This window comes from Spermophilus citellus (assembly GCF_964194105.1).
Source record: "Spermophilus citellus genome assembly, chromosome: 15".
Taxonomy (NCBI): domain Eukaryota; kingdom Metazoa; phylum Chordata; class Mammalia; order Rodentia; family Sciuridae; genus Spermophilus; species Spermophilus citellus.
Window position 1 is genome coordinate 64727077 of NC_138195.1, and position 14714 is coordinate 64741790.

The 14714-nt window shown below is 35.7% G+C and overlaps 1 protein-coding gene across 1 annotated transcript in view; it reads right to left on the bottom strand.

The window, feature by feature from the left end:
* LOC308634133 (cytochrome P450 2C9-like) overlaps positions 1-14714 on the bottom strand; it is a gene marked incomplete at both ends in the record, with an annotated part of 32074 nt that overhangs the window by 6813 nt on the left and 10547 nt on the right. The window contains 3 exons of the mRNA XM_081267729.1: positions 350-537; positions 2526-2667; positions 7776-7952. Of these exons, the coding sequence (XP_081123855.1) occupies positions 350-537; positions 2526-2667; positions 7776-7952 (507 nt within the window). The remainder of the gene's footprint in view (positions 1-349; positions 538-2525; positions 2668-7775; positions 7953-14714) is intronic.

Here is a 14714-nt window from a genome sequence, read left to right on the forward strand (position 1 = left end):
TCAGTTCTTTCCCAATTTATATATAGGCTTACTGCTATCATGATAAAACTGTCTCTTGGGAAATTGACAATCTGAATTTCCAACTCTTGTTTGGCAATGTAAACATTTAATAATATAAAAAACCAATGTTAAAGAAATTGAATTTTTTGAAAGACTCACACTGTCAGATACTGACACCATTTAGAAAGCTGTATACTCCAATTGGAAATAGCACATAGTCAGTCCATTAAGCAGACAAAAGTAAGATTTTTGCACTTGTTTCATCTTGTGCGTTAGAGATTTGCACTCAGTTCTGTGAATTTGGAAACATGGAGAGCACTGAGGTGTAGCACAGAAGGAAAAAGCTTACCTTGGGAATGAGGTAGTTTCTGAATTTAACATCACAGGTCACTGAATGGGGTATACCAATGGGACTGAGATTAATGTATCTATGGATCTCATGTAACACAGCGTTTGTGTAGGGCATGTGGCTCCTGTCCTGCATGCAGGGACTGTTGTGTTTGCCAATCACACGCTGGATTTCTTCCTGGAGTTTAGCTAGTAAAACATAAAAAAGAAATGAGTGGTTGGGGCAGAAAGAAAATATTTGTAAGAAATGGAGTACTATGTGGATCAAGATGAAGGTGTCCCAACAGCATTATGAATATAAATATGACCAGAGTGGAATGTATACATAGATAGTTGTGCTGATAGAGATACAAACCACTCTCTCATAAGCTGGATTTTAAAATACATTGGACCAGACTTATCAATTAGCATCCTATACAACGTGTAAAAATAGAGGTAATTAAAAAGTAATAGCAAATACATCAAGAATTTATAGTACTGGCTGAAAGAAAAATCACAAATATTAAATTTTTATGAAAGTAATTTGTGATGCTTAATATAAATTACAACAGAGCAATAGATGTGTGTGTAGTTTATGGGTGTGTGAGCAATTTGCAATGGTGCTCCCATCCTACTCCCAAATCCTGACCATAGCCACTGAGCAGTTCATCAGCTTGTTCTGAAACTGATATTCACAACTCTAAAAATGATTCTCTGTTTCTTATTTATCTATTATTGGGCAATGGTTAATAATTTACTGGAATGGGTATATATACACATCAAGGTAAAGATACACACATAACCCCCGCCACACACACACACACACACACACACACACACACACAATTCCCCATACTCCCTTTAGCAGCATAAACCAGTATTTATTGTTTATATCATTATGGTGTTACCCACATACTGTTCTGTGGTATAAAAACTATGATTATTTTACATTGTTGGTACTTTTTTGATCTTCACCCTTTTTCTCTATACCATTTTTGGGTTAGAATTATTCAAGTTGCTCAGGTAGAGATGATTCGTGCTCCAGGAATAATCTCCCAGATTGGAGAAACCTCAGACTATCAGTCACATCTCTTTGTTCTTGGTTTCTCCTCTCAAACCCACATCATCCACCTGGTCCATGCTGAAGGGTGCTTCCTAGGCCTGGTACCCCACAGCCTCTCTGATGCTTTCATTCTTCTCCGGGAGCCCTTCCCCATTCTTGGAACCTGTGGTTTCCCCTGACATGGTTTCAGTTATTTGAATGCAGCACATTCTCTGGTAATTTTCTAAGGAAAAAACTAAAGGTATCCAAGTCTGAAATACACTTTTTCTATTAAATAACAAGATATTAGTTACTCCCGAGAACTCTGGTGTGCTATTCTGGTCCTGCACATATGGCATAGCAGATTTCTCTGAAATTCCCTGACCCTCTATCTTGGGTGGATGCTTTTATTTCATTCACTGTGAAGGAAGCTCAGAGAGAATTTTTTTAAAATAAAATGACTGAATATGGAGGTCTTTATCCCACAGTTCTTCCTTCTCTGGAGGGTACATCTTACTTTCTGGAAGCAGGAAGGAGAAAAAGAGTTTAGATTCTCCAGAGTCAGTGAAGGACCAAACCTTCCTTTGTCAGCATCACACACAAATCTTTCTGTGTCACTATGTAAGGTCCTTCAGCTAATGGATTTTTAGGCTCCATTTGTCTCAAAAGACTTTCTGTTTCTGAGAGAAAAAAAAATCAGTCACCTGATAAGGGGAGGTCTGGAAGGATCTTAGGCAGGATGGCTTCTTCTTCAACCTCATTCTCCCCCTTCATTGGCATCTGTGTTTTCCCACACAAGCTTCCATATGGGGATTGTAAGAACAGACCTTGCTTTTCTTTTTGTAAGTAAAATCTTCGAATAGTTCTATTACAAAATCATCCCTCCTGTAGAGCTAATCACCGTTCTGCATCTATCTCTGTGTTCCAGAAATTTGGTGAGGTCTGCTGACTGCTCCTTCTACTCCCCTCCACCCACTTTAAAGGGCTTGCCTTTTCACTGTCATCTGTCTTCACTTCTCTCAGTCCTCCTCTGGATTACAACTGGTGGCACGGGAGACAAACAGTGAAGCTTGCTTCTCTAAGTTAACAAACAAGCGAGGGCCAAGCAGCACCTTCCCAACATCTAAGTTCACTTGCTCATCATCTGTGTTCATACCTGTAACCTGTGGGTACTTCAGCAGGAGCAGGAGAGCATATCTCAGTGTTATACTTGTTGTCTCTGAACTAGCAATCCACAAATCAAATGCAGTGATGACCAAGTTTTCATAAGTAAACTCCAACTCTTGATTGTCCTTTTCCTAGGAATGATTGGATATCCATCAAATGCTAGCAGATGCAATTACAGTGAATATAAAATAATTCAGAATGTTTTAAAGCTGGCTAGCACAGACGCTGGAAAGGGTAGTATAACAAGAAACTAATGTTTGGTGTGGTAGAGACTAAACTACTTGATCTAAACTTCACTTCCTACACCCGGTTTTGTGTTTGCCTAACATTGCCATTCATGAGACTCTGCAGTTAGTTATGTAGCATGTGTCTTTCCCAAAATGACAGAAACAGAAGGCTGTGTATGTCTTTCCTTCTATTTTCTTCTTCTTAAAAAAGAGAGATGAAAGTGAAGGTAGGCTCTCACCTTGGGACACCAGGGTTTTATCATAAAAGTAAAATCCTCTATCCTAGATATGGAGTAAAGAATGGAAGGCCCTTGATATCCTGAAGCTCCAATATTACTCTGACCAACCATGACTTTCCTTGCATTTGAGGTAAATAAACCTCTATTTCTTGAGAAAATTATTAACTACATTTTTTTTTAATTTTTATTAAGAGAAAAGGTGAAGGTGAACTACACCATGATAAATGTTATAAGCCTGATCAGAAGTTTGCAATTCTTCTCCTCTGTGAAAATTGACATTAATTGACATGGAGCCAATAGTGCCCCAAATTTCCAAAGAGTTGAAATTGTGAAAGAGCAAACATTGCAGCAATTTTTAAAGTATTTTTTTAAGTTGTTGATGGGCCTTTATTTTATTTATTTGTAGGTGGTGCTGAGACTCAAACCCAGTGCCTCACACGTGCTAGGCAAGTGCACTACCACTGAGCCACAACCCCAGCCCCACATTGCAGCAATTTTAAGTAGTTATTTTAAGGAAAAGGAAATGGGTTCACCAAGACAGGATGAGCCAGCACTATTGTAATCCAGAGGCGGGGCAACAGAAACTATGGTCTAAGGAATAAAACAGGAATAAATAGAAATGTATAAAATGAAAAGACATAACTCAGGAAGACAAGAAGTTGAGACTATAACTATCCAAATACGATAAACCAAAGAGTAGGGGTGATGAGATGCCACAGAGAAAGTTTACTATTGAAAACACATGAAATTGAATTGACAATGTAGGTGTTTAAATATTGCACACAGGGTATCATTAATTTAGTATTATGTTATTTGTTAATTCCAGGGCAAGCATGGTACATTCATAACCTTCACATTACCTGTGTTATGCCTGACATTTTGTAATCAGTACTGTTGAACTAAGGTAATCCTTCTCAACACATGTCCTGGCTAAGGGAAGACAGTATTTGCCTTGGAAATACTAAGTTCATGTTGTTTTTTTGACCTTGTCGAATTAGTTATTTAAGTAAGTCTTAAAAGTAAAATTACTCTAAAGCACTGCATTATTAAGTCAATATTAATATTTTCATCTTCTGAAGTGAATTTGCAGATTTACTTGCAACAGTAGTCTATCATTATTAATCAGGATGATGTAATCTATATTGAAAGAAACTAAAGAAAAAATAAATGGGCACATGTTCCATGCCAGAGATTAAAATGTTAATATTGCTAAGGTGTCATTACTCTAGTGATGCCACAAACATGGTCACAAATGGGAATTGGTACTTCTACCAAAGTAACTGTCATCCTCTTTTAATACACTTAAAGAAAGTTTTGGGGGGATGGTGGAAATGCAAAGACCTTGCAGCATCAAATAAGTGCATGAAAAATTATACTAGATTTGTATCTCATAGAAGCTGACACTCTCTACACCCAGTACCAGGGGAGACAATTTGGAGAAAATGTATACGTATTATGTTGCTATGCAGCTTGCTTGCCCCTAACTGAAAATAGAACTACATTCATTCAAAAATTGGTGCTGAATCTTTAGGTTACTGATGGTCTAGCACAGTGTCTGGCCATTGCTTCAATCCTTTTGGCTCAAGTCACTATTTAAGTGTCATTAAATAAGAAATTTAAATAAACAGATTAACTTTGTTTCTTTTGTCTTCTTATTGGTACCAGCAACTTAAAGATTTCTCTATCAGTCTATTTTACCTTTCTCAGATACAACTGAAAAGTCATGTGGTCACACTTGACATGAAATGTAGACTTTGCAAAAATTACTTGGAAAAATCACCAAGTAAATGACTTACTGCAGCCTTCATCATGTAACAATAGTAATTGCTGGACAGGAAGAAAGGTCTTATTTCCTGAGTTAACTGACTACAATATAGTAAAGGCCAGTAATCAACAATAAATTACACACTATAAAATGAAAAAAAATATGGCTTATTAATAATTTAAAAATGAATTTGGTGGTAACCACCCATGCACATGTTAGACTCACTAGAAAATATTTTTATGTCAAATATCTCACATATCCTTATAGATCTTAAGAAAACCATGTACAACTGTGGAAGCAACCTAGATGCCCTTCAATAGACGAATGGATAAAAAAAATGTGGCATTTATACACAATGGAGTATTACTCTGCATTAAAAAATGACAAAATTATAGAATTTGGAGGGAAATGGATGGCATTAGAGCAGATTATGCTAAGTGAAGCTAGCCAATCCCTAAAAAACAAATGCCAAATGTCCTCTTTGATATAAGGAGAGTAACTAAGAACAGAGTAGGGAATAAGAGCATGAGAAGATGACTAACATTAAACAGGGATGAGAGGTGGGAGGGACAGGGAGAGAGAAGGGAAATTGCTTGGAAATGGAAGGAGACCCTCAGGGTTATACAAAATTATATACAAGAGGAAGTGAGGGGAAAGGGAAAAATAATACAAGGGGGAGAAATGAATTACAGTAGAGGGGGTAGAGAGAGAGGAGGGGAGGGGAGGGGAGGGGAGGGGGGATAGTAGAGGATAGGAAAGGCAGCAGAATACAACAGACACTAGTATGGCAATATGTAAATCAGTGGAAGTGTAACTGATGTGACTCTGCAATCTGTATACGGGGTAAAAATGGGAGTTCATAACCCACTTGAATCAAAGTGTGAAATATGATATATCAAGAACTATGTAATGTTTTGAACAACCAATAAAAAAATTAAAAAAAAAGAAAACCATGTACAAAGAAGTAAAAAAAAGAGAGAGAATATATGTATGAAAGGCTCAGAATATCAATGAAGAGAAACTAATGATAAAAGGGAAATGATAGACATTCTGGAACTAAAAATGCAATAGGCAAAAAATTTATCAGACATGTTCAACTGCAGATTTGAAGAAGTGGAAAAATCAGTAGGAGATATGAAGACAAGCCAACATAAATTATGTAGTTTGAAGAAAGAAAGAAAAGGAAACAATAATGAATAGAACCAGACCAGTGGAATTCCACCCACTGCAGCATATTTCAAATTATGGGAAACCCATACTGAGAAGACAGAGAAAAGAGACAGAAAACATTAAAAGACATAATGACCACCATCTTTCAAACTTAAAGAAAGTGATGCATCTATACAGGCAGGAAGCCCAATAAACTCCACAAAGGATATAAAAGCAAAGAGATTAGTTCTGAGGCATATTTATTTAAATTGTTGAAAACCGAAAACAAAGAACATTGAAGTCAGCAAGAGAAGTGAGTCATCATATCCCAATAATCTTCAATAAAAGTAAAATGTGTTTTTTTTTTCAGAAAACATTGAAGTCCAATCAACCTTGGACTAGGAAGATAAGAGCAGGCTAAATGAAGACATGAAAAAACAAAAAAGAGCTGAACAATCACTGGAACTAAATATCCCTTCTCAGAAACTGTAAACAAACTTATTAGCCCAACTGACCAAGAACAAAAAAAGAGAAGACACCAATGACTAAACGCAGAAATGATAACTGGGATTTAACTACTGATTTTGCAGAAATAAAAAAAAGGTGAAGTGAGATTACCATAAAATACTGTGCAACAACAACTGAGAAAATCTGGATACATGGAAAAGCACCAGGAAACACAAATTACCAAAGTTGATTCAAGGTCAAGATAGAAAAAGTGACAATCGCAAGAAGTAAAGATATTGAATTCACAATCAAGAACATCTATTAAGAAAGATGTGGGACCATATGAGTATACTGGTGAATTCTACTCTTTCTCATTACACACAACTATTGATATGATCCAACCTATCTGAGATTCACTCTTCTGTCCATCACTGAAAATATTTTAAGATCTATTTCAATATGAAGAACATGCAGGTAGTCCATCTAAGATAAGCTATTCATTCCCAAGCTCCCAAACACCATGTGCAGGATGAGCTCTATCTTCATGTAATGACATGATATTTTATGTTTTGGTTTTGGTACCAGGATTGAACTTAGGGGCACTTGACCACTGAGCCACATCCCCAGTTCTATTTTGTATTTTATTTAGAGAAAGGGTCTCACTGATTGCTTAGTGCCTCATTTTTGCTGAGGCTGGCTTTGAATTCCTGATCCTCTTCCCTCAGCCTCCAGATTATAGGCATGCACCTCCGTGCGCAGCCATATTTTGTGCATTCTAACTTGGTTGGGTATTATTGTGTCTCTATAGCTATGTTCATACTTTGATTTCTGCATTTGCTATTGGTATCCTCTCTTCTTGTTATTGAGACAGTCTAACAGATGTTCTATGGGTTAACTCTTGAAAGAATTATGTTTGCAGTCAATTTATCCTTGGCTAAATTATTTTTATCTAAATAATATGTTCAAGAAATTCAATTTAGCCACATGGTGGTACATGCCTGTAATCCTAATGACTCAGGAGGATTACAAGTTCAAAGCTAACAACTTAGGCCCTAAGCAACTTAGAGAAACTCTGTCTCAAAAACAAACAAGCAACAGCAACAAAAAACAACAACAACGAAAAACTGGGATATGGCTCAGTGGTTAAGCATCTAAGCATCCCTGGGTAATTCCTGGGAGAGAGAGAGAGAGAGAGAGAGAGAGAGAGAGAGAGAGAGAGAGAGAGAGAGAGAGAGAGAAAGAAATTTTATGTTTTCCATGATACCTCATGGAGATTCATGCATATCTATGAAAAAACTACTTGTTAATCATATTGTCCTGAACTTTTCAGCATCCCTGGAAAATACACAACTGTTTAAAGACCCACAACATGCTCAAGCAATGAAACAACTGAGCTGAGGTTCACACTTTACCGTCTCCATTTTTATCAGGAAATAATCAATGAAGTCTCGAGGATTGTTAACATCAAGTGATTCTTCATGTTCTTTTACTTTCTCCAAAAGATAATTTTGCATATATTTTACATTTTTAAAAAGAATGTTGTGACTCCCTGGAAGACAATCGATGAGAGCCGGGAAAGTATTGTAGATCTGTAAGAGAAAACAACAACATACTTAAAAACAATAGTGAAGGAACATGCATGCACCATGTAACAAGCCCTGGTAAGAAATAAAAATTATTTCTATTTATTTATTTATTTATTTATTTTGGCTTTTGCCAAGAATTTGTGCCCCATCTGCTGAAGTTGCTCCAACTTTCTACACTCAAATCCTGGGTAGCAGCTGCAGATGCTTCCTATCTTAAGATTCCAGAGTCTAGTAGTGGGGGTGGAAGCCAGAGTAGAGCAGCAGAGTTGGGTCTCATCGTCCAAAGCTAGTTTGGCACCTGGCATATTCCACCCAACCACCACCCACCACCTTGTTCACACTCTAGGTTCTCTGCCCTCCTCTGTGGAGTTGGAGGCCAGAAGACCATGGAAACATATCTTTGTTCCTCTTCCATGTTCATTGGTCAGGGAACTGCTACCAAACCAAAGAGATGACACCTTCCCAGAGCCAATGCTGTTGTCATTTTTAATTGGTTGATTTTATAAGATAAAAGTATACTTTATCCATGAAAAAAAAGCATCATGGAAAGCTCAGAAATTCTTGGGATTCTGGGAAGGGAAATTTATCACTTCTTCCTCCCACCTCCCTGGCATCACTGTGGAGGAAGAAACAAGAAGTTTATCTGATCTAGAAGGAAAGAAGGGCAGTCAGTGTCTCTCTCCTCTGGGGCTGCCTGGCCTCCAGATGGTCAGTTCTCACCTACCTTCGGGTTCCTTGCCCAAGTCCCCTGTGGAATGCAGGCATGGTACTGTGGCAGGCACTAAAGGGCATGTCAGCTGGTGAAGACAGGTGGTGGTGGCAGCAACAGAGGGAGGAAAGTGAGGAAGAGGGAAAAGAGTGGAGAGGGAAGAAAGGAAAGGCGGGCAAGAAGGAAGAAAGCCAAAGAGGTGGGGCAGCACCAAAGTTAGAGTAGGGGATTGGGAGATGGTATACACTCACTAGGTTTCCATCAACTCTTGTCTCGGAGTGTGTCTCTGTGCCCTTCACTTTTCTTTATACTTTCTCGGTATTCCCATTAGAACAACCCTAGCCCCCACACCAGGATCTCACTGTCATCCCAGTCATTCAAACAGAAGGCAGAGGAGGACCATTACTGAATGAGGGCTTGGCACTCCAGAGCATGGTAGAGGGACACATGGGGAGAGCTGGCCCACTGGGCCCCTGCCAAGAACTGTTTGTACCTGGTGTACTGGGTGAAGGAGGTTTGTAAAGAGCTAAGATATGCCTGGGAAAACGGGTCTTGATACTCAGCTTGGTATGCAGCTCAAGGTACTCAGGTGATGAGGATGAACTATACTGCCTCAAGGACCAATTGGTCTATTCCTTCCAGCTACTGGAGGCCACTGGTCTCGCCCACATCCAGCATAGGCAGTAGAAATGGGGTTCCCCTCAATGAAATGGGCTGGCTGAGAAATAAAAGCTAAGAAAAATAGAACGACGAAAAAAACCCCCACAGAACACAGAAAGTAGTTTCAAAAGTACGGGCAGGATGGGCAAGTTGATCAGACGGATTGAGCTTATAGACCATGGCAAAATGAAGCCCACGCCTGCTTTACTTATATTGAGAAACATTAAAGGCCTTCCATAGAATGTTCTTTACCAATAAAGGTTAAAGGTGGGCTGTTCCATTTCTAACAGGTTACAACCATCTCTAAAGCTCCTATGGGGGGAACTTTCCTAGCAGAGCAGAGATAAAAGTGATAAAGGTCATGTGCATTGGGCAATCTAGTTCCATGGGAGAGATAGTTCCCAAATCTAAATCTCCCTGGCTTCATGCTGGGAGAAGATCCTCAAGTATTTCACAGATGGCTTTCCACATATTCCCCCTTTTTATTTTGCAAATGTAAATGATGAGCTTTATTTCAAGTTCCTGGGTTCTTGTACTGAGGGTGCAACAACCTATTATCACAATAGAAAAGAGAATTAGTAGCAAACATATTATTCTAATAACATACCATGAAGAATGGTTTAACATGTTTCCAAGATGGGAGCCATTTAATTTATAAAGTATTTGATCAGCTAGAGATGCAGGGCCCATGAGATTGATCCTGCTTTTTAAAGTATACTGGATGCTCTGATGTATAACCATGAGGTTTTAAGCTATTATTATTGTTATGCCAAACATCCATCAGATAATTTATAATTTTTTCCAAATTTCATTGGGAAACATAAAATTTTGACTGTAGTAATACAGGCCTACTTATATTTAGCATGGCATTTAAGCACTAGTTTGAATTTGAGAGTAGAAAGCTTATTATTGATATCTATAATAGCTTTTAGAACAATCAACTTAGTTGTAAACTCTTATTAATACTTACCTGATTGCATAGGACTTTAGAAATATCTTGAGCCAACTTATTAAGAAAATGAGCTTAGTTAGATAACATATTTTACAATTTACAGGATATCTATTATCCATTTTTTATTTCTATATATCCAATAATTAAAACATAATAGGATTAAATATATGCTCATGGGCCACAGCAGGAACCCTCTTTTTGGTTCCTGCCTATAAAGTTAGATATGGGGTCATTTGTAAGATGGAGAAAATGAGGCAGTAATTAAAAGCCAGAGATCTTTTTAAATATCATCTTCCCTGAAGGTTAGAATATTATCAATAAAATTTTCAGGGGTCATAAATCATGAGAGAATGAATTATGTCCATAAATATAGTGAATATGTAGACAGATATGAGCCTGAAAGAATACACTAAGATATATAGGACTCAAATTTTCATCAAATAAGAAATGACTATTATAAATCCAAATGCAAATTATTGATCTTTCTAGTGTAACATCAATTGGTTTGCCAGGCTTTAATTTGGCCTTGATTATATGGCTGTAAATAATACCCAAACAATAGGGAATAATCTAAATCATACAGATTTTTTAAAGAATCAAAATAATAGTATATATAACCTTATTTTTATATTTTGAAAATTGTTTTAGATAACTCAATTACATTTCTAGCTTCTTAGATATTTTACCAAATTAAATATGGTTGTTTGCAAATTTAAGAAGTAGAAGTGAAACACATTTAATGGCAGTATTTCCATGTTAAGCCTTCTTGGCTTTAGACTTTTTATAGGAAGTGGCATCTTGATGATTGCCTTTTATCAATTTTTGAAGGTTAACTCAAAACTTATTTATCACTATTAGAGATTTTATGTTGCACTGGCAAAGCATTTGTATATCATATTAGTTTAGGAGAGATGCCAAATTCTATTTTTAAATGATTGGGGCAGTAAAATATTGGTAGATATTCTGTTATGAGAACTGGCTTGTTATGAGAAAATTCTATTTCAATAATCATTCTATTTTTCTTTTTAGTTGTAGGTGGATACAATGCCTTTATTTTTATTTATTTATTTTTATGTGGTGCTGAGGATCAAACCCAGTGCCTCACCCACATTAGGCAAGTACTCTACCACTAAGCCACAACCTCAGCCCAACAATCATTCTATTTTAACAACCATCCAGACATATAAATACAATATTAAGTTCTAAGTACCAGTATGAATGGTTGGTCTAGGTCCCTCCTATGTTGTTCTTTCCTCAAAAATCACCATTAAATAGCCAATATGTTCATTATGGGACCAACATATAGTTAGGTTCCTACTGTAGCCAGTATGATTAAATCTAGTCACATGGATGGGTGTAATATAAGTATATATATGTAAGACCACCCATCTATGAGTATCATTAATAAATACTGGGATGGATTATCCTGTCCACATTGTAAGGGACATTAGAGGTGGACTTGAGGAATAGGTCTATAGAAGTTTCTATAGATTTCACTTTTGTGATAGCTCACAAGGTCTACATAGCTATAAACACTGTGGTTGAAGATTCACCTTCTTGTATCAGGTTTTTTGGCCATTTCCAAGATGGCTGGTTTAGAGTCTACCCTTTGAAATCTGAATTATCCCATTGTTCCATGTGTTGCTCAGCAGTAGTAAGACTTTTAGTATCACAATTTAAAGTAATTTTTAAAATAACTTTGTGAAATTTAGCAGGGACATGTAGGCTTCTGTTTTCTCCCTTTTTAAATTTAAAATTGAAGAAAAAAATGGATATAAGAGTATCATTAGTCTTAATTGTAGATAGTGACCTAGTATAGTCCTATGAACCAACCTAACTTTAAATGAACATGGATGGGTATCTGAACTTGGAATGATGTGAGAGGCAGAGTTTTAACTTATGAGAGGTGGCCTCTATAAAGGTATAAAAGGCATAAATAGACATCTTCTTGGAATGAAAAATACATATGTTTAGTGAGCATAGGAAATTTTTTTTATTTATTACTAATAACGAAAAATGAAATAGAACAATGAATACACTTTTACTTACCAATTTAGGAAAAAAATTGTTATAGTAAAATCTAATGTTGATCTAAGTGTGGGGAATCAGTACTTTAAATATTGATGAGTAAAAGTGAAACAGCAGTATTGTTTAAGACAGTGATTTAATAAATTATTTAGTAAAATTTAGAAACTAATATGGCATTGACCCAGCAATGACATCTCAAGGGACTTATGCTAAAACAATCGTTATGTATAAAGATATAGCTGTAGGAATATTTTAATAATTTTGATTTTAAGGTAGTAAGATTAACTCAAGTGTTTAACATAAGATTTTGGATAAAGGAACTATATGATAAAAATTTGACATTGAATTCACATTGTTAAAGAGCATTACTATGTATAGTTTAAAATGATTTTATAAGTTTTGAAAATATTAAAATGATCCTATATTTATATAAAATATGTATATCTATATGTATAGAGAAGAGTTTAGAAGGCTAAGTACTAAATATTAACTGTAGTTCTCTACGGACAGTAGAATTTTGTGAGATTTTTTTATGTACCTTCTTAATTTTTGTAACAATGGGTCTCTTGGCAGAAGTTAGGTAAGGTGTTTTATTAATCTTGAAATTAATCTCAGTTTTTCATATAAATTTCAGTCTATAAACTTTGGTAATCCTTTGGGTAAATATAAAGTAGTTGACACATTTTAATGTTATATCTAGAATATGAAATAGACAAATTAAGAAAGGCTCTAATCCCTTCTTGAGACAAGGTCTTAAAACATTTTTATATTTTATAATGTTACCCTTTAAATAAGTTAGTGTCTCTCAATTGTCTTTTAAAAATAGAGATAAGTTTATTTCCTAGTGTAGAGAGTAACATATAAGCTATATATTATATAATCATAGAAGAATAAATCATATGATTAGATTTTTAATTATTTTATTATTATTGAATGAGTTGGAAGAGACCATTATAAAAACTTTAGTCGTCTCTTAAACCTATACTTTAAGGATTTATATATTTAGGAAACAGAGATACTGATAGACCCAACCTGATCTTTTCTTAAAATTGGGCATCTCGCCACAAAACCATGAAAAGATAATTTCGGCTTTACTATAAATTACTGCAAATTCTGAACCTACTTGGAATGCCTACCCATGCCCTGAACTCACCCATGTCCAGTTTTCCCTGACCAGATAACAACCCTTTCCTAAACCTTAGTGATGCCTCATAAATTCTGGCCTTCCCTGGCCAGATAATGACCCTCTCTGAGTCTCTAAGATCTCCATAAATTCTGATGCCGGGGCCAGCAAAAATGTAAACTTGTGTTATGCTCCTCAGAGTGTTGTTATCTGTAACCCCCCTTTGTGTAACTTTTTGGGCTCTAAAACTGGGCTGCAAAGAAGCCTCGCCGCTGTCCTTGGCTCCCACGATTTTGATGGACAAGGCAGCCCGGCCGGTCGAAATAATAAGCTTGCTTTAATTTGATTTTAATTGGAGTCAGTGGTCTTTTCTTGCATCCTGGTCTAACAGTACAATTGATATATAAGAATTAGAATAATTATAATAATTATCCTGATGCTTTTAAATCAATTAAATTTAGCTTTCAAAGAGAAATTTGAAAATATTTACCATTCAATCAAAAATGTATGAATCTTAGTTTCTTAAAAATTAGCGCTTTTTCACAATTTTTAAAAAATGTTTATTTTTTAGTTGTAGTTGGACACAATATGTTTATTTTCTTTATTTATATGTGGTGCTGAGGATCGAACCCAGGGCCTTGCACATGCTAGGCAAATACTCTACCATTGAGCCACAACCCCAGCCCAAAATTAGCTCTTTTTTAAATAATAAAATTTTCCAGGCATAAGAGATTAATTTGTATTTTGATTTACATTAGCATAGTAATATTTGATCTTAGGAAAAAGGCTTAAATAACTTTAATTGATTGTCTCATGTACTTCTAACCAAGTTAGTTACATATAAACTTTTTCATCTATTCAAATATCACCTATTTAGATCTTTCTGTATGTAACTTCTCTATCTTTCTATTATTAAAGCCTTTAATACATAAAGACCTTTTTATCCAGAAATATTTTCTTTCTTCTTTTAGGTCTCTCTAATTTTTCTTTCCTCTCTGTAGAAACATTTCTTTCTTTCCTCTAGGATTCTTCTTTTTGGACATATTTTGAAACAATTCTTGTAAATCTTTGAATCTAGATAAATTATTGTTTTTTAATAAGAAGAAATATTTTAATGGAAATGTAGCCAGAGTTTTTGGACACCTTTGTACTAAGAATTATATATGTTTACCATTTTATGAAAACATAAACAATAGGAGTTAAGATTACTTAATGTTAGCATCTTAACCTTATTAGTCAATAAATATCTCTTGAAATAGGCATTTATATAATGAATTAAATTATCCTCGACTT